Below are 19,914 nucleotides of genomic sequence, written 5' to 3'. Positions count from 1 at the left end.
AGTTGAATATTGTCCTGTTTTACTAGGTTGGGAAAGCTTTCCTGAATAATCTCTTGAAGAGTATTTTCCAACTTGGATTCATTCTCTTCGTCACATTCAGGTGCACCTGTCAAACGTAGATTAGGTCTTTTCACATAGTCCCGTATTTCTTGGAGACTTTGCTCATTCTTTTTTATCCTTTCTTCTCTAATCTTGACTTCTCGTTTTATTTCGTTAAGTTGGTCTTCGACCTCTGATATCCTTTCTTCTGCTTGATCAATTCGACTGTTAAAACTTGTGCATTCTTCGTGAAGTTCTCGTGTTGTGTTTTTCAGCTCCATTAATTCACCTATATTCCTCTCCAAATTGTCTATTCTTGTTAGCATTTCGTCAAACCTTTTTTCAAAGTTCTTAGTTTCTTTGCATTGGGTTAGAACAAGTTCTTTTAATTCACAGAAGTTTCTTATCATCCACCTTCTAAAGTCTACTTCTGTTAATGGAATACACTCGTTCTCCATCAGGGCTTGTTCCGTTGCTGATGAGGAACTGTGATCACCTGTAGAGGGAGAGGCATTCTGATTTTGGGTATTCTCAGCCTTTTTACGCTGGTTTCTTCCCATCATTGTAAATTTATCCACCTGTCGTCTTTGTGATTTCCAACTTTCAAATTAGGTTTCTAAGTGGACGTTGAACTTGTTGATAGCGCTGAAATCTGAGCAATCCACTGCGCTGGCCAAAACAGCGGTGTTAAGATTGATGGTGCTTTTCTGCTCGGGAATCGGCCAAAAGGGGATCCAATCCTGCTCACTCTGCACCAAGAACTGCCGCGCTGAGGCGCCAGCAAAACCGCTGCGCCGGCCACAAGAGTCGCGCTAGCGACCCGTGGGGCTCCTCCGCTGGGAATCTCCGGGTCCGTGAGTAACAAAAATTCGTCTGAAAGTGTGGCGTCCTCTCGTTCTCTGCACTTTCACTAGGAGCTACTATCCCGAGCTGCTAGTGGTTAGCCATCTTGGATCTCTCTCCCCATTTTTTTTTAAAAGATGGGGCTTCACCATGATGGCCAGGCTGTTCTTGAACTCCTGACCTCAGGTGATCCACCCACCTCGGCCTCCCTAGAAAAATCTTTTGTAGCATAATATTAAAAAGTATAAAATAATGTCTTTGTGAAAAGCAGTCTGTTCTTTTTCTTGTTTTCCACTGGCATGCCTTCATTTTCAACATTTATTGTTGTTTCTATGGTAAGGGTTATGTCTCTTCATCACTATACCACATTTAAAAAGTAAATATATTATGAGTAATAATGTGTCTACAACCATTTTTCACGAACATTGTGCCATTTAATACAGAAATTCAGTTTCCAGTTTCCTCAGGGGTCTGAAAATAATGGTTGATTTACCTGACTTTTTTTTTTTCTTTTTTTCTTTTACTTTAAGCTCTGAGATACACGTGTAGAACATGCAGGTTTGTTACATAGGTATACATGTGCCATGGTGGTTTGCTGCAACTATCAACCTGTCATCTAGGTTTTGAGCCCTACAAGCATTAGGTATTTGTCCTAATGCTTTCCCTCCCCTTACTCCAACCCCCTGACAGACCTCTGTGTCCGTGTGTTCTCATTGTTCAACTCATGAGTGAGAACATGGCGGTTTTCTGTTCCTGTGTTAGTTTGCTGAGAATGATGGCTTCTAGCTTCTTCCATGCCCCTGCAAAGGACATGAACTCATTCCTTTTTATGGCTGCATAGTATTCCATGGTATATATGTGCCATATTTTCTTTATCCAGTCTATCATTGATGGACATTTGGGTTGGTTCCAAGTATTTGCTATTGTAAATAGTGCTGCAGTAAATGTATGTGTTCATGTGTCTTTATAGCAGAACGATTTATAATCCTTTGGGTATATACCCAGTAATGGGATTGCTGGGTCAAATGGTATTTCTGGTTCTAGATCCTTAAGGTATCACCACACTGCCTTCCACAATGGTTGAACTAATTTACACTCCTACCAACAGTGATTTACATGACTTTTAATTGAGGTGGATGAATATTCAGATCTACTTCATATCTGACTTGAAATATCATTGACTTGAAAATTCATCTGAGAGTCTCAAGACCTTGCAGAGTCCTTTTGTTTTCCAATGTTATATACAGTAAAATTCTAGCAGTACGAAAAAATTCAGGCAGTTCTTTTAAAGGTTTTTCTTTTCCTTTTTTGTAATTTGATCTATATCAGAATTTGTTTGTTTCCAAAACTGGTATAATTTTAAATCAATGCATTTAATTGATTTACAGGTCCCTCCTTGTGGTCCATTTCTGGGCACCATGGGCTCCACAATGTGCACAGATGAACGAAGTTATGGCAGAGTTAGCTAAAGAACACCCTCAGGTTTCATTTGTGAAGGTATTTATATTTCAGTGTCATGTCTTTTATGAATTTAATTCTGATTTATGATTTATGGGTTAGATTAGGGCTGGGTGTGGTAGCTCATGCCTGTAATCTCAGCACTTTGGGAGGCTGAGGTGGGCGGATCACCTGAGTTCAAGAGTTTGAGACCAGCCTGGCCAAGATAGTGAAACCCTGTCTCTACTAAAATACAAAAATTAGCTGGGCGTGGTGGTGGGCATCTGTAATCTCAGCTATGTGGGAGGCTGAGGCAGGAGAATCGTTTGAACCCAGGAGGCAGAGGTTGCAGTGAGCCCAGATCACGCCACTGCACTCCAGCTTGGGTGTCAGAGCGAGACTCCACTAAAAAACAAAACAAAACAAAAAACACCAATGAAAGATTAGATTTTATTAACTAGTATAAAGAAGGAGTAGTGTGGAATTCCAAATATCTATAATTGGTGTGGGATCTGTTATTTTTGCAAATTCTTTTTTTTTTTTTTTTGAGACAGAGTTTTGTTCTTGTTGCCCAAGCTGGAGTGCAATGGCACGATCTTGGCTCACCGCAACCTCTGCCTTCTGGGTTCAAGCAAATTCTCCTGCCTTCCTCCTGAGTAGCTGAGATTACAGGCATGTGCCACCATGCCCGGCTAATATTGTATTATTAGTAGAGACGAGATTTCTCCATGTCGTTCAGGCTGGTCTCAAACTCCCAACCTCAGGTGATGCACCCACCTCAGCCTCCCAAAGTGCTGGGATTATAGGCATGAACCACCACGCCAGGCCTATTTTTGCAAATTGTTCTTAAAAATTTTTAAATAATTTTGCATTTATCTTTTTTTTGTTTGTTGTCTTCGAAACGGAGTCTCGCTCTGTCATCTAGGGTGGAGTGCAGTGGCGCAGTCTTGGCTTGTTGCAACCTCCACTGCCCGGATTCAAGCGATTCTCTTGCCTCAGCCTCCCGAGTAGCTGGGATCACAGGCACGTGCCACCACGCCTGGCTACTTTTGTATTTTTTAGAGACAGGGTTTCTCCATGTTGATCAGGCTGGTCTCGAACTCCTGACCTCAGGTGATCCTTTCGCCTCAGCCTCTCAAAGTGCTGGGAACCACTGCACCTGGCTAATGTTGCATTTCTTATGTACACTTTTCCTCGACCATCCTTGGGCATGGGGCATGACTGCCAAATGTCAGGGTAGCTGTGGGCTGGAGATTTGGAGTGCACAGGCAGAAGAGTTAGTTCCCTGTGGGTAACTGTAGTTTTAAGACATTTAAAACAGTAACAGAAATTACGTTATTGAAAAGCTAGGTGTGCTGTGGAAAGTAAGAAAGGGTATGTAAAGGCTGCTAGGGACCAGGGAACAGGAAGTTGCTATCTTGGTTTAGATGAGGGTGAAAGTCTTTCTAACCTGTTGAGAATGCAGAGGGAGAGGGAAGCCGGTCAGTCTCTTCTTTGCCTCTTGTGTTTTTCGCTCTGGTTTTGTGTGTTCCTCCATTCCTGCTGTCTCTTGAGTGGATACCTACTAGGAAAGCAGTAGTTGTGACTGTGAATTAACTCAATGAGAATTAGTTTAGCATATTAAAGTTATTATTCAGGACTTAGTACTGGTTTGGGCAACAAGGCCAAAATATGTGTGGAGAGTCTTATAAATGAATTATGGGGAGGGGAGATGCGCCTTGTATTCCAAAGCCTGAGTCCTTAAGATTTAAAAAACAAATGAAAAATCAAAGTCTTATTTTTTAAAACAAGAATTGGTTGAGTTCAGAGTACATGTTAGCTAATATACTCGTATATGGGGTTAAAAATAACGTCAACTGTATTGGTCTGTATGCCTCTTTTTATGTAAACTGAAAAACACAGAATTCTGACAGGATAATTCATTTGTATAGTAGGTGATAAAATGTTCAGGCAGTTTCTGTATAGGTAAGTTTGCTTTGAATAGGTATTATACTCAGATGACTCAAAATTCCAAACACTATAGAGAGGTGTCCATTCAGAAGGCTCACCCTCCTTGTCACCCTTGTGTCCCACCACATAAGTAACTGCTTGTATTAATTTTGTATGAATCCTTCTAGTGTTTCTTTATGCAAATAGGGCAGATGTGAATATAGTGGTTAGCTTTTTAAAATTTAAGGACTTATTTAAAATTCCAATGAAATGTATAATGTAACTTTAGATTGTAACCCTAAAATGTCCAATATAAATAATAGAAGGGGACATTAAAACTGCATATTTGGTCAGTGATAAAAGATAATGATTACAAGTGAAATGAATGATTAAACATTTCAATCACAAGATGAATCAAGATGATGGTAATTGTTCTAAGTCTGCTTTTATGTGTATCATGTTACTGGTTTAGGCAACACATTGTTCTTCGCTGCTATCTGAATGATTTATTTAAAGTGACTATAGAATTACTTCTCGCCTTGGTACCAGACTTGGCAGTGAGATTTTATGTTGTTCAAGTGCTTAAGTATCTCTGTGAGCCAAAGGTTGGAGAAGCCCTCAGTGCTTTTGGGTTGTGGGGGATACCTGAGCTTGACTGCACCTGCCACTCATGAGGATGATGACAGCATAAGATTGGTCATTCTTCCAGGAGTCATGACTTTCCAGAAATTCACTCTATAACATAGTTTTTCTTTCATTAGACATCATTAAGGGCAAAGGTAATATGCATGGCATTTGTAAGGTAGCTAATTAAAAGCTACTTGCTGAACAATAGTAAGCGAAAGAGAAGTAGAATGAGATATCATTGGTCTTTCCCAGTAAGAGAGGCATGCAGGCTGGGCGCTGTGGCTCACACCTCTAATCCCAACACCTCTTGAGGCTGAGGTGGGAGGATTGCTTAAGGCCAGGAGTTCAAAACCACCCTGACACACATAGCAAGACCATTTCTACAAAAGAAAAACTGGCTGGGTGCGGTGACTCATGCTTGTAATCCCAGCACTTTGGGAGGCTGAGGCAGGCGGACCACCTGAGGTCAGGAGTTCGAGACCAGCCTAGCCAACGTGGTGAAACCCTGTCTCTACTAAAAATACAAATATTAATCTGGCTGGTGGCAGGCGCCTGTAATCCCAGCTACTTGGGAGACTGAGGCAAGAGAATCACTTGAACCTGGGAAACAGAGGTTGTAGTGAGTCGAGATTGCGCCATTGCACTTTAGCCTGGTCGGGGGGAAAGAGAGAGACTTTGTCTCAGAAAAAAAAAAAAAGAAAAAAATCTGAAAAAGCTGTACGTGTTGGCGTGCACTTGTAGTCCCAGTTACTTGGGAGGGTGAGGCAGAGGATCCCCTGAGCTCAGGTCTCAAGGCAGTCACACCACTGAGTGACAGAGTGAGACTATGTCTTAAAAAAAAAGAGAGAGGAATGTAGTTCATTTTAAAACAGCTTTCTTTTTGTTAATGAGAGTTTTTGGAAAGTTCTAGAGTATGAACTAATGTTCTTCTACTTCATCTTGTGTCTATTTGATTTCTTAGTCTTTTTTTGGAGACAAGGTCTCACGCTGTTGGCCAGGCCGTAGTGCGGCGGTGTGATCGTGGCTCACTGCAGCCTCTACCTTCCAGGCTCAAGCAATTTCCCCCACTGTAGCCTCCTGAGTAGCTGGGACTACAGGTGTGTACCACCATGCCCAACTAAGTTTTGTATTTTTTGTAGAGATAGGGTTTTGCCATGTTGCTCAGGCTGGTCTTGAGCTCATGGGCTCAAGCAATCTGCCTACCTTGGCCTCCCAAAGTGCTTGGATTACAGACGTGAGCCACTTTGCCCTTCAGTCTTTTTTTTAAATGATAAAATAGTTTGGCATTTTTGGCTTGTGAAGTAAAGGGATCAGTTCATTTTTGTGACTGGGATTTATAAAATCATATAAGTGATCATAAACTAGGTATTTTTAAACAGATTGTAAATTTTTGTGACTGTCAACAATTTCTTATTTTGTAAGAGCTGGTAAAATAATGCCTAAGAAGAGTTAGTCACCCATTTTTGGTCAGAGTAGTTTGTGCTCATTAGAATTGAATGCTGAAAGACAAGGTTTGCACATTGCATCTGAATCCCTCATTCTCTGTATCGATGATGTGCTTGTAAAGTGTATCAGGGTGGGGTACAGTGGCTCACACCTGTAACCCCAGCACTTTGGGAGGCTGCTTTGGGAGGCCTGAGTGTTCGAGACAGGAACACTCAGAACAGGAGTTAAGGACAGGAGTTCAAGACCAGCCTGGTCAACATAGTGAGACTTCATCTCTACAGAATAAAAATTTAAAAACCTAGCTGTGTACACCCGTTGTCCCAGCTACTTGGAAGACTGGAGTGGGAGGATTGCTTAAGCCTAGGAGTTTGAGGCTGCAGTGAGCTGTGATTGTGCCACTACACTCCACCTTGGGTGACAGAGTAAGACCCTGTTTCTTAAAAAAAAAAAAATTAAACAGTGCATCCGTACTCCATTTGGGTGCCATGTTTACAATGGGTGGTGGTCCATTTACCTGAGTCACTGCCATATCTAGTGAGCTTTCCTGGGCTCCATCCTGAGGCTGTCACACCTCTAAGGGAACAGAGGAAACGATGTGGTATTTCTATCACTAAAAGGAGTTCGAGTCCGAGACCAGCCTGGCTAACAAGGTGAAACCCCGTCTCTACGAAAAATACAAAATTTAACCAGGCATGGTGGTGCACGCCTGTAATCCCAGCTACTCAGGAGGCCAGTAAGCGCTTCAGCCTGGGAGGTGGGGGTTGCAGTGAGCTGAGATCACACAACTGCACTCCAGCCTGTGCAGCAGAGCGAGACTCTGTCTCAAAAAAAAGAAAGAAAAAGTCTTAGAGAAAGCTTATGTTTATTCAGAACAAAATGGACTAGTTAAAATGTCTTAGTGCCTTTTATTTTCAAATTACATAGTCAGTACCTTCTCTCATACTGATCCTTGTTTGTGTCTTTACCTAAAATAGGAGTATACCTTTATCATTTAATTAATTGATAGAATCTTCTAAAACGTGGTGTCTGGCAGAGGGGGTGGGAGAGAGGAAGAACAGCACAAGGCTTTGTTGGGTGCCTGCTGCTGTTTGTATTTGAGATCCAAATCAAGTCTATTTTGTATGAAACCTTAGCTATTTTTTGTCTCCAAACTTAGTCTGTGCCATTGGTTGGTTGGATCAGGAAATCCTGAATTTTTGTCTGTATTGTCATTTAATTCCTCTTTTCATTGCCTCCTTGACTAGATAGTGAGATACTTGAGATAGGGAACTTTACCTTGTCTGGTTTTCATTAAAAAAAAAAAAAAAAAAGCAACCAAAAAGAAACACTTTCCTTTGTTCGAGTGGCTCCTGTTCCATGTGAGCCTTCCCGATCCCACTTCAGCTTAGCTTAGTACTCCCCTCCTGCTAGGCAGTGGTATACTCACTTTACCATATGCACTTCAGTGCAAACATTCTCAAAGTCAGACTTACCAGCTAGCTGGTTGGTGAGATTTTATACTGTTGTATTTCATTTGACATTAATTTTGTTATATAGTAGCTGCTGTACTTGCTTTTTATGTTCATTGTAATTTAAAATATATGATCAAGGGTATGGAGGAGTTACATATTTAAATGTATTTTTGCTTCTTAAAAAACAGGAATCTTTATGGTTTAATTTATCCTTATTTTCAAAGTGCGACTATCTTAAAGATACAGATTGCACTGTTTAATTTCTAAAGATGTATACAATTATTATAAATGTAAATGTATATGTTTAATTTCTGAGTGTCTGTATAATTATTATATGTAAACAGATAGTGTTGGGCAATCTTATAAGGGTACCAACTAGCTGCATAACCAGGTACAAGCTGACTAGTGGAATTCCAGTTTTTCAGTGTCAAAGAATGTTGGCCAATTTATTTGGCATCTTAGTTTATGTTGGATTTTATTCTCCAGGAAGGAACTCTAAAAATGCCTCTCAGATAATTCTGGTAGAATTGTTAAATCTTAAAAAGACTGTAGGTTTTTATCTGTGCTATCTTGGTAATTTAAAAAATCCACAATTAACATGGTTTTGTTAGTTGTTTCTGAGCTAAGTTTGGCAAAACTTTAAAGAAGTTATCAAAACTATTAATTTAAATTCCTGTTTTGAAATTTATATTTGGCTGTCTGACAAGGATTTTGATTTTGAAAAAAAAAGTATATATATATCTATATATAGAGAGAGAGAGAGAGAGAGAGAGATGGAGTCTCACTCTGTTGCCCAGATTGGAGTGCAGTGACTTGGTCTTGGCTCACTGCAACCTCCACTTCCCGGATTCAAGCGATTCTCCTGCCCCAGCCTTCTAAGTAGCTGGGATTACAGGTGTGCGCCATCATGCCTGGCTAATTTTTTTATTTTTAGTAGAGATGGAGTTTCACCATGTTGGGCAGGCTGGTCTCAAACTCCTGACCTTGTGATCTGCCTGCCTCAGCCTCTCAAAGTACTGGGATAACAGGCATGAGCCACCGCGTCCAGCTGAAAATATATATATATTTTTTAATATCACACATTACAGAGTAGAAGGAAGTCTCTTTATGAAGTTTAACCAAATGTCCTTGAATAACAGGTTTAAGTGTTCTCTCCTTAGTCTTGCACCTCAGTGCCATCGTTGGCAAGTGGCCATCCTCATTCTTGGCTTAGGTATAGTGACAACCTTTTTTTAATATTCTGTCAAAATTTATTTATCAAACACTAAATGCCACACTGTAGTCTAGGCACTGAGGATACAGAACATAACACTAAGGGTCACAGACAACAAACAGTAGTCATATATGTTATCAAGGTAATTTTAGGTAGTTATAAGTTCTACAAAAGAAATAAATAGGCTATGAAAGATGGGAACTGGGATAGGTGGGTTACTTTATTTAGGTTGGTCTGGAAGGGTGTATCTAAGGGAGAGAGATCTTTTTAAGAGATAGGTCTCAGTCTCACCCAGGCTAGGGTACAGTGGCATGATCATAGCTCACTGCACTCTCAAACTTCTGAGCTCAAGTATTCCTCCCACCTTGGCCTCCCAAAGTGCTGGGATTACAGGTGTGAGCCACTGTGCCAGCAGGGACATCTGAAAAATGAAAAGGAACCAGCTATTGGGAGAACCAGGAAGAGCTTTTAACCAAAGTGCAGAGTGTTCAAGCAGAAGGCCAGTGGAGCTGGAGGGTGGTGAGGGAGGGGAGAGTGTGACATGAGGTTGGAGTGGCAGGCAAGGGTCATTGACCTTGTGGGGACCGATAGCATTCAGATCTTATTCCAAGTGCAGTAGCAATGACACAGTTGCATTCCTGTCTTACATCAGTTACACAGCTGTTGGGAGGAGAATGGTTTGAAGTGGGAAGGATGCAGAATAGAAACAGGTACCCTGGTTAGTAGGCTACTAGGCCAGGTGAGAGATGAAATGATGTCATGGTCTGAGTGGGCATATATTTTGGAGGGGAGCCTAGAACACCTGTTGATGGGATAGTTGTGAGAGTGAGAGAAATGGATTAATCAAGGTTGGCTCCTTTTTGATTTGAGCAACTGGATGGATTTAGTGAGCTAGGGATGCCTTGAGGAGGAACAGGTTTAGTGAGAAGTGTTTGATAGAGCTCTGAGTGCAGATACTGAGCGTATAGTCTGGAGGCAAGGGGAGAGGCCTGGGCTGGGAAGAACTTGGAGTTGTCAGAGCAGGGTCATTTAGAGCCATAGGATTGGATGAACCCACTCCAGGAGAATGAGTGTGGATAGGCATAGAAGAGACTCAGAACCAAGGCTGGCACATGCTGGTGTTCAGAGGCTGCCAGAGGTGAAGGAAACAGACACTGAGTCTGAGCAGCTAGGAAGGGCAGAGGAAACATGGAGAACCAAGTGGAAAGTGTTGCAGGAAGGTGGTGTGGTCACTGTTATTGAAGGGTACTGAAGGGTCAGTGGAAGGAGGAAAGGGCAGCAGCCCTGAAGTGGAACATATGGTGTAGGGAGGCGCTTGGCTGCACACACACACTGTCTGCCTGCATCACTCAACAGGTTTGTAATTGTCCTAGTTCATTTGTAATGCTGTAACAGAATACCTTAGACTGAGTAATTTTTTTTTTTGTTTGTTTGAGACGGAAGTTTGCTCTTGTTGCTTAGGCTGGGGTGCAATGGTGTGATCTCGGCTCACTGCAACCTCCGCCTCCCAGGTTCAAGCGATTCTCCTGCCTCAGCCTCCCGAGTATCTGGGATTACAGGCATGCACCACCACGCTCGGCTAATTTTGTATTTTTATAGAGATGGGATTTCTCCATGTTGGTCAGGCTGGTCTCAAACACCTGACTTCAGGTGATCTGCCCGCCTCAGCTTCCCAAAGTGCTGAGATTACAGGTGTGAACCACTGTGCCCGGCTAGACTGAGTAATTTTTTTTTTTGAGACAGAATCTCACTCTGTTGCCAGGTGCCAGGCTGGAGTGCAGTGGTGCCATCTTAGCTCACTGCAACCTCTGCCTTCTAGGTTCAAGCAATTCTCCTGCCTCAGCCTCCTGAGTAGTTGGGACTACAGGTGTGCGCCACCATGCCCAGCTAAGTTTTGTATTTTTTAGTAGAGACGGGGTTTCACCATGTTGGCCAGGATGGTCTCGATCTCTTGACCTCATGATCCGCCCGCCTTGGCCTCTCAAAGTGCTGAGATTACAGGTGTGAGCCACTGCAACTGGCCTAGACTGAGCAATTTTTAAGTAACATTTATTGCTCACAGTTCTAGAGACTGGGAAGTCCAAGATCAAAGCACCAGCAGATTCAGTGTCTGGCAAGGGCTTGTTCTCTGCTCCCAGGATGGCACTTTGTTGCTGTGTTCTTCACAGGGCAGCAGGAGAAGAAGAGCAAAAAGAGACTTGCCAGCCTCAAACCCTTTTATCATGGCCCTATTCCCATCGTGAGGGCAGAGGCTTCATGGCCTAATCACCTCCCAAAGGCCCTTCTTAATTGCTATGACCTTGGATGTTAATTTCCAGCATATGAATTTAGGAGGGACATATACATTCAAACCATGGCAGTGATCTAGGCCAAGTTATGGAACCTCTTTAAGTTCCAGTTTCTTCTGTGAAATGGAGGTTAAAGACAGTTCCTTTTATTGTGAGGATTAAATGAGTCTACACATGAAGCACACTTAGAACAGTATCTGACCCAGAGAAAATTGTAGCTACTTGCTGTTACTATCATAGTGGTCCCTGATGACCCCTGCTCAATAAAAGTAGAACAGAGAGAGGATTCCCCACCTCTGGATTTACCTGATGCCTCTCTTGCACTTTCTCTCCTACCAAGGCACAGCCGGTGGGACTGGTCCCAAAGTTTGGCTTCTTGGTGTAGGAAGCGAGTGGTTTCCACTTGAAGCATTTTATCTCAATTCTATTTTGGAAATATTCATGTTTGATTGGTCTTGAAGTCTTGTATAAATCCTGCTTTGACATGTAATCTTTCTTTTTGATTGTGTAGTAGAAAAAATTAACCATGGTATAGTGATAAAAGCACAGATTTTACAGTCAAACAAATTTGTTTTTCTTTCTCAGCTCTGTGATTTATTCGCCATGTATCTTTGGGCAAGTTACCCAAGTTACCTTCTGTGTTAGGGTTCTCTAAAGAAACAGAACTAACTAATAGGGTAGGTACAGATAGATGAGAGGGGATTTAGGAGGCTGATAAGTCTCACCATCTGCCCTCCACTCACTGAAGAACTAGGGAAGCTGGTGGCGTAGCTCAGTCCAAGTCTGAAGGCCTGAGAACCCGGGGGGCCGCTGGGGCAAGTCCTGCAGTCTAACAGCTGGAGAACCTAGAGCTCTGATGTCCACAGACAGAAGAAGGTGGATAGCCCAGCTCCAGGAGGGAGAGATGGGGCAGGAGGGGTGGGGGGCGGCTGGGCATGTGTGCGGAGGAGAGGGAGGGAGAGAGAGAACGAGGGAGAAAGAATTTGCTTTTTTCTAGTTCTTTTCAGGCCATCAACCTGTTGGATGGTGTTCCCCCCATACTGGGTGAGAATGGATGTTCCTTACTCACTCTACTGATTGAAATGCCGGTCTCTTCCTGAAACACCCTCACACCCATGTCCAGAAGTAATGTTTTAAGAGCTGTCTGGATATCTCTTAATCCAGTCAAGTTGAAACCTTAAACAACTGTCGCACCTCCTCTTGAACCACTTATTAAGTTGAGATGATAACATGCTAAAATTTTGCACCTTTCAAAATTGTCTGTAGGCTGGGCTGTTTCATGTAAAGGTCTTCTCACGGTTTATGGCACAGAGTAGGTCACGCCTGAATGATAGCTATTTCTCATCATCTTTTGAGCTCTTCTGAATGCAGATCCTTTAAACATATTTATATATTTATTTTGTTTTTATTGTTAAAACTATTATGTTAAATCCAACAAAAATATTTCTAATGAATTTTAGTGCTGCAGGAGTTTAGGACTTCAGATGCCCTTGATCTTCTGGAGAACTCTTTTGCCTTAAATGGGATTCCTATTCCCTTCTTCTGAAGATTTGTCTGTTACCATTGCCTCTGTGTTATGAAGATCTCCTTCTGGGAGCTGATTGAGTGGAGGCAGTTGTGGCAGTTCTCAGCCTTCAGCAGGAATTGTAAGAGGTCATTTGCTTTCCAGAAGAATTGCTGCTCCACTGGAAACCAGCAGGAATATAAGAAGAAATCAAATTTTTTTTTTTTTGAGACAGAGTTTCGCTCAGTCTCCCAGGCTGGAGTGTACTGGTGTGATCTCAGCTCACTGTAACCTCTACCTCCTGGGTTCAAGCGATTCTCCTGCCTCAGCCTTCTGTGTAGCTGGGATTACAGGCATCTGCCATCATGCTCGGCTAAGAAACCAGATTTAGACGAGATCGGGCGCGTTCAGGGTGGTATGGCCGTAGACGGAAACCAGATTTAAAAGAAGATGGGAAGTTGTTTTTCTGAGTCAGGGTGCTACCTGTTTTGTACTGGTTTAAGACCATGTTACCTTCCTTCTACTTAGTATTACCCTTGTTTGGATTTGTATTACTTTTTGGTTAGAATTCAGTAGTACTAAAGGAAGGACCCTTTTCTGATTCTTGCACAATGCCCAGTGCGTAGTGGGCACTCCATGTATGTTAGTTGAAAGACAGAAAATAATGAGCTGGAGGGCAGTAGTGTAGCCATGTCCAAGTCATCAGCTTTTCTGGTCATCTTTGATCCGAGTGTGCTGTTGTGTATGTGAAAGAAAGCACAAATGTCTTTAAAACTTTTGAGAGTCTATTCTAAATAGCTGTCTCAGAATGCTTTTATCTTTTTGTTCTTTCTTTCAGATTGTTTGACTGTTGATTTAAAATTTATAGAATTTTCATATATGTACATTTGAAAATGGAAATAATTAAAAATGCTGTTGCAAAAGAGTTTTCTTCTTCTTCTTGTATTTTTTTTATTTTTTGAGACAGAGTCTTGCTCTGTTAACTGGCTGGAGTGCAGTGGCGCAATCTTGGCTCACTGAAACCTCCACCTTCTGGGTTCAAGCCATTCTCTGCCTCAGCCTCCCAAGTAGTCGGGACTACAGGCATGTGCCTCCACGTCCAGCTAATTTTTGTATTTTTAGTAGAGATGGGGTTTCACCATGTTGGCCAGGATGGTCTCATTCTCTTGACCTCGTGATCCACCTACCGAGGCCTCCCAAAGTGATGGGATTACAGGCATGAGCCACTGCACCCAGCTCTGCAAAAGGGTTTTCTAAAAAATCAAAAATTAAGATAGTGAAAGAGCACCCAAGAATGTAGCAGATAGAAGATAAAAGCCAAAGGCAGGTAACTCTGCTTCCCACTTTGTCCACAAGCTTTATTTGGGTAGATATAACCTGACCGGGTAAGGCTCTAGATAAAAATAGTCTTTCAGGCCCAGTGGAAATCTTTCACTCTTGGGAAAATATAGCATATATATTTTTAAAACTTTTAACAATATAATTTATCAATAAATTTTATTTCCTATAGGTATAATGTTAATACAGATTTTTATTGGTTTCAAAAAGTTTATATTAAATTGACAGTCCTATGAGGGAAGGATATATCTTGGTATATCTCAAAGTATATCATTTATAAAGATCTACATAAATAGCTTGCAGTAATTGTGCTCTAATAATTTAGAAATTGTTACTAAATATGTTTTAAATTCATGCATCAGATATCACATCCTGTCTTCTTGAGGGGCCTCAAGGAAATTATCAAAGACAATGTAATCATCTTATTTAAAAGGCATATGCATTATAAATAGACTGGAAACAAGTAATCTAGCAAGGTATCTGCCTAGTGTCCAGCAGCCTTGCAGGAGTTAAAAGCAAAATTTATCAGACATCAATAGTTTATTGAAGAAATAGTCCTTTTTGCTTCATAATTTGCAGAAGGCTGCAACTGTCAGTCATGATGTACTGCCTCTTGAAATTAGTCAATAGAGCAAACAGCAAGAATTGCTGTGGGCAGAAAATAAGCACTGTAATCATGACATAACTGGGGTCAGTGATTTATGGATTTCAATATAGTAGTAGCTGCATATGATTGAAAATTTACTAGGTCACTAGTGCACCAAAAATTTTATTCACAGCCTCCAGGCATCTTTTGAAATGTGCAACAAAATAAAAACCTCTGAACCTGTTTTGACACTGCAGACTCAGTGGATGACATGCCAGCCCAGTGAGTCTCATTTAAATGTAAATGTGTCATAAACTTTTGTACCATACTCTTTAAAAATGCCAGCTACTTGAAGGGATAATGCATGTGAAACTGATTTACATGTTGAAGTAGTGAAAAAGGACCTTGTAATAATCAAGTTTTAATTCTTTCATTTTAAAGTTGGAAGCTGAAGGTGTTCCTGAAGTATCTGAAAAATATGAAATTAGCTCTGTTCCCACTTTTCTGTTTTTCAAGGTAAGTATAAAGGTGGCGTAAGAGATCATCCATTTATAGGGTGCCGTGGGGCTACCTGTTTGTTTCTTTACCCTCTGTCTAATCCCTGAATATTAGGTTATTTGGCTGTTTCTGGCCCTTTGCCTTTCTTCTGATAGTCTCAAGTTTTGCACCAATGCTGAGAGAGAAGACCATGCCAGCTGCTTGCCAACATCTTAGGAAAGTGGCATGGACTGTGTAGTGCCAGCAGCCAGAATCAGAGCTTCTTGATCAAAATCCAGATATGTGGCTGTGGAACCGCAGTGCTACCTGAGTTGGTTGAATTGGTTGTTTAGAGCATGTCCCTGGACATAATGGAACCTCTGGCTGCTTCTGGTTTGATGAATGACTCTAGGAAGCAGGTGCAAATCTGAGCTTCCGGGTACCCGTGGGTGTTATGGTAGTTCCCCAAATACCTCATTTATACTTAATAACAGATTCATCCCAGCCAGTGTGGGGGCAGTCTTTTTTGTATTTGGTTAGACTGACCTGATTTGACTCTGAGATGCTGCAGTATTTTCTCAGTGTTTATCTAAGAAAAGAAAAAAATTATTATGTATTTCTAAAATTGAGTTGCAGTGCAGGCAATTGGCAATGAGGGTTTCTTTTTTCACATCTCCAGTAATACTGTTGTTTCCTTTAAAAATTTGAACTATGTAACTGTTTGGAATGCTGCACGTATTCTAAATAACTTTTTAAACTTTAGAATTCTCAGAAAATCGACCGATTAGATGGTGCACATGCTCCAGAGTTGACCAAAAAAGTTCAGCGACATGCATCTAGTGGCTCCTTCCCACCCAGCACTAATGAACATCTTAAAGATGATCTCAACCTTCGCTTGAAGAAATTGACTCATGCTGCCCCCTGCATGCTGTTTATGAAAGGAACTCCTCAAGAACCACGCTGTGGTAAGAAGCTGCCTTTAAGATAATAAAACAAAATGGGTGCTTTCCCAGAATAGCGTATGGTTGAGATGGGCATCCTCTTTCCAAGCTATACCATACATCTTATACTTGTGTTCACATACCCTTAGAAAATCAGAAAGGTTATAATTCCCAAGGACACTCTATTAGGTGGTAAGAATTAGTTTGCGTTATAGACTCAATGTTGGAACCAACAGGAGCCTCAGAACTCATCTAATTCAGAATTTTGCTTTATACGTAAGTCCTCAGACTCAAAGATAGAGATGACTTGCCCAAGGTTACCTGGTAAGCAGAATTAGGATTAGGTTCCAACTACCATATTGCTGTCTCCGTTAACAGGCCTTTTGCCTGTTACTAGCTACTTTCGCTGTTAGCAGTTGCCTTTTCTTTCTTGCCAGTCTCCTATTTTTCACCTAGTTTAGTTTCAGCAATTAAAAAATTTGCAGAATTTTCATCGTGTTTTTGTGTCCACCCTGTGTGCTTTTGCCGTCCCTGTGTCATCACTATCTAATGATTCTCTTCCCCCATTGCTGTCATTTCGAGTTTATAGCTGCTAGTAATGGAAAGATGCCGAATTCTTGGCTTGTAGTCACTCTTCTTTTCTGTACACATGGATGCTTGTAATTTTGTCCTTAAGTAAGTTTTAGAGTTATTTGACCCCTCCGGTACTGGGTTTATGTTACTTTCTTTTTACTGTGCTTAGTACAACATTAGTATGCTGCGTAATTGAGCATTTAATACCATTTGATGATGCTGTCGAGACTCTAAGAGTATTTGTATCAAGTACACAGGAGGGAATTTATTAAGATGGGGCAGTAACATTGAGTATGCTCTTGATATGATTACAGCATGTCCACTGTGACTTTACAGAGATAGCCAAGCTTCCAGTGTGAATTTAATTCTAAATTTTTCCCTGTAGGGTTATTAAATTACATATTAGGTTATGATAATGTGTAGTTTTAAAAATAAAGTTTCATGATGAATTCTGTCTTAGAAGTATCTCTTAGTTCTGCCTAAAAAATTTCCTTGCCAGTATTTTGCCTACTATTTATGTATATTGTAAAGCTAACTTGGTCTGTACTAAACTAAAGGTAGGAACAGATAGTCTCTGTTGTGTTTGTTATTTTGTTTTTAATGGGGGTCACAAATTGTTCAGCTTCACCTTCTCCCATGAAACATGAGACTCATTTCTTATACTTTGTGTGGTAGCCTAATAATGGGAACTTACCACTTCAGTTGAGTGGATTGTATTCATCACCTTGTCTCAGATATCAGGTATAGTAGAACTGTCTGTGAAATGTGGGCGAAGAATACCTACAGTGGAATCTCTACAGTATTCTCTCCTTTGGAGTTGAGCAGTAGTAGTCTCAGTCTTTTCTGAATGATAACCTAATGAAAGGGCAGTTGGCAACAGTGAAGCTTGGGGAAGCTTGGGGAAGGTGCTCAGAGGAGAAGGATATCCTGGGAAGTATGCTAGACTGGATGTCATGCCAGGTGAGCCTCAGGCCAACCCTACAGCCTTAGCAGCTTTGGGGACAAGTGAGGTACCCTCCTGGTGCCTTTAATTCCTTCTAGTGCTGTTGGGGGTGGAGCCAATCTTGGAGGGCCTTTTCAGTGCAGATATTGTATGATTATTCAAGTAAATTAGAGAGACACTTAGAAATTATAGTTTTTCTGCTTACCTTTTATTAAACTGAATTTAGAATTTACTTCTAGATATTTTTATATTAACAGAGTGGCATTTGGAAGACTGTACAAATAATAGAATAAAAAAGCAGCTTTGAAACATTTCAGGGCCCGGTGTGGTGGCCCTGTAATCCAAGCACTTCAGGAGGTTGAGGTGGGCGGATTGCTGAAGGTCAGGAGTTTGAGACCAACCTGGCCAACATAGCGAAACCCTGTCTCTACTAAAAATACAAAAATTAGTTGGGTGTGGTGGCACACACGTGTAGTCCCAGCCACTTGGGAAGCTGAGGTAGAATCGCTTGAACCTGGGAGGCCGAGGTTACAGTGAGCCGAAATCGTGCCATTGCACTCCAGCCTGGCTAACAGTGAAACTCTGTCTCAAAAAACAAAAACAAAACAAAAACATTTCAGAGCCATCTGACAACATGGTATTATAGATATTTAATTAATAAAAGACAGAATAAAGAAAGATTTTGAGTTACATATGATTTAACAATTACAGTTTCTTCTTTTAAAGTACTTGTTTTCTATATAATTTTTGTAACTACATTTTCAATGAGCTTTTCTGTTTCCTGATATTTTCTGTTACATGTCTTTCTTTCATGTACAGTAAAGAGATCATTTAAGGATGTTGCTGTTTTTTAATAAAACACCTACTTAGGATTAATTGGAAAATATTTTAAAACTGTTTTCTTAAGGGACTGTAAGTCACTTCAACCCTTTGCTGTTCCTTTCCAAGCCTGCTTAGTAGAGCATTGATTTTGCTTTTCTGTTGGCATTTTAGAGAAGGGTGTAAGTAAAGCCCCCTTTATGGAAGCACTGGCCATCTAATCTGGTGAACACTCACGTGGCTGTTCTTTCCTTATTTTGCACCAAATTAGCTTTGAAGGTCCTACCTCTGGTAACACTGCTGGACTCCCACTGTGGAGTATAACAGTATTTGTTTTTTGATTAGCTGGTCCCCACTTTGCTTTCTGCTAATCAGAAAAACATGAATGAGTAACACTTAAATTGTATATCTAGAAAACCTTGAAAGCCATTTTTAGGGTCTCTTCTGGAGCCCTGTTGGATTCAGCCCAGCTTCTGCACAGGTCATCTCCATCTATTTATTTTCCACGTGGACTCTACCTGCAGAATTGTGTGGTGTGTTATGAGCCTGACATATGGATAGGGTCTCAGTCGAAAATAATTGAGTTGTCCTTATTCTGTGCTCCTCATGAAGACAGGAAAATGCTTGTTTTAGGAAGAGTTTCCAGGAGCACTGAGGTGTATGTTACCTTAAACAGAATCTTAAATCCTTGTGCAGGTTTAACTATTTGGGAATTGTTACAACTATTTCAGTTAACAAACCTTGTAGGAAAGCAAAAGGCATTTGAACCATAGTCAGAGATATTCCTCCTGAAGTGAGAGGCATCCAGTCGGGCTCTTACTTTTAAATCAGCCACAAAATCAGCAGGTTTCAGAGATGTTTTTTAGGGTTTATTGTTAGGTAGTGATGAGATGTGGTGTTAGGCACCTATTCATCTCATGAGTAGAAATGACTGGGGATGGAAATGGGGATTCTGTGGTAGTTAAACATTACTTTCCTACGTTTAAATGTTTTTATTGCATGCATGCATTTTTCTTAAAAAAAAAAAAGTGTGTAAATATTTTGTTATTAGAATAAAGCCTTCTTGCCATCTTACCCTTAAGCATAACATTTCTAGTCTGCCACTTTAACCCTTAAAAATGAAACACTACCAATCAATCTTTCTAGTCTGCATGTAATTGCCTAAAGCTAAAATAAAGCTTTTTTTTCTCAGCCAGTTACAGTAAAAATAAGTTAATATATTGGCACCAGAATAACCATCAGCAATCAGCCGTTAGCTGTTTACTAATGAACTCCCAGCTGAATAAAAAAATTTCAGAATCAGTGTTTTACTTCAGGCTGTACATGAACTTAACACTTCAGATGTAGGAAAAGCAACTTACATGCTATACAAACACATACTAGTGCTTCATCTCAATAAACTGCAGATCTGGGAAATGTTTACAGCTCAATCGTAGATCTGTGTTTTAATAGTAAATGTG

General features: G+C 40.9%; 1 protein-coding gene across 3 annotated transcripts in view; it reads left to right on the top strand.

Annotated features, from left to right (window-relative positions):
- The window catches only part of GLRX3 (glutaredoxin 3), a 44,793-nt gene that overhangs the window by 9,573 nt on the left and 15,306 nt on the right, over positions 1–19,914 (top strand). For 2 of the 3 annotated variants that reach the window (XM_021671713.2, XM_021671712.2), the window contains exons 2-4: positions 2,271–2,379; positions 15,143–15,217; positions 15,942–16,143. In XM_021671713.2, coding sequence (XP_021527388.1) covers positions 2,271–2,379; positions 15,143–15,217; positions 15,942–16,143 — 386 coding nt within the window. Of the gene's footprint in view, positions 1–651; positions 890–2,270; positions 2,380–15,142; positions 15,218–15,941; positions 16,144–19,914 lie in introns of all 3 variants that reach the window. The other variant, XM_064373725.1, reaches the window with a different exon arrangement.

This window comes from Aotus nancymaae, unplaced genomic scaffold (genome assembly GCF_030222135.1).
Source record: "Aotus nancymaae isolate 86718 unplaced genomic scaffold, 86718_ANA_hifiasm-v0.15.2.pri h1tg000010l, whole genome shotgun sequence".
NCBI lineage: Eukaryota > Metazoa > Chordata > Mammalia > Primates > Aotidae > Aotus > Aotus nancymaae.
The sequence above is the reverse complement of the archived record's forward strand: the minus strand, read 5'-3'. Positions and strand labels throughout refer to the sequence as shown.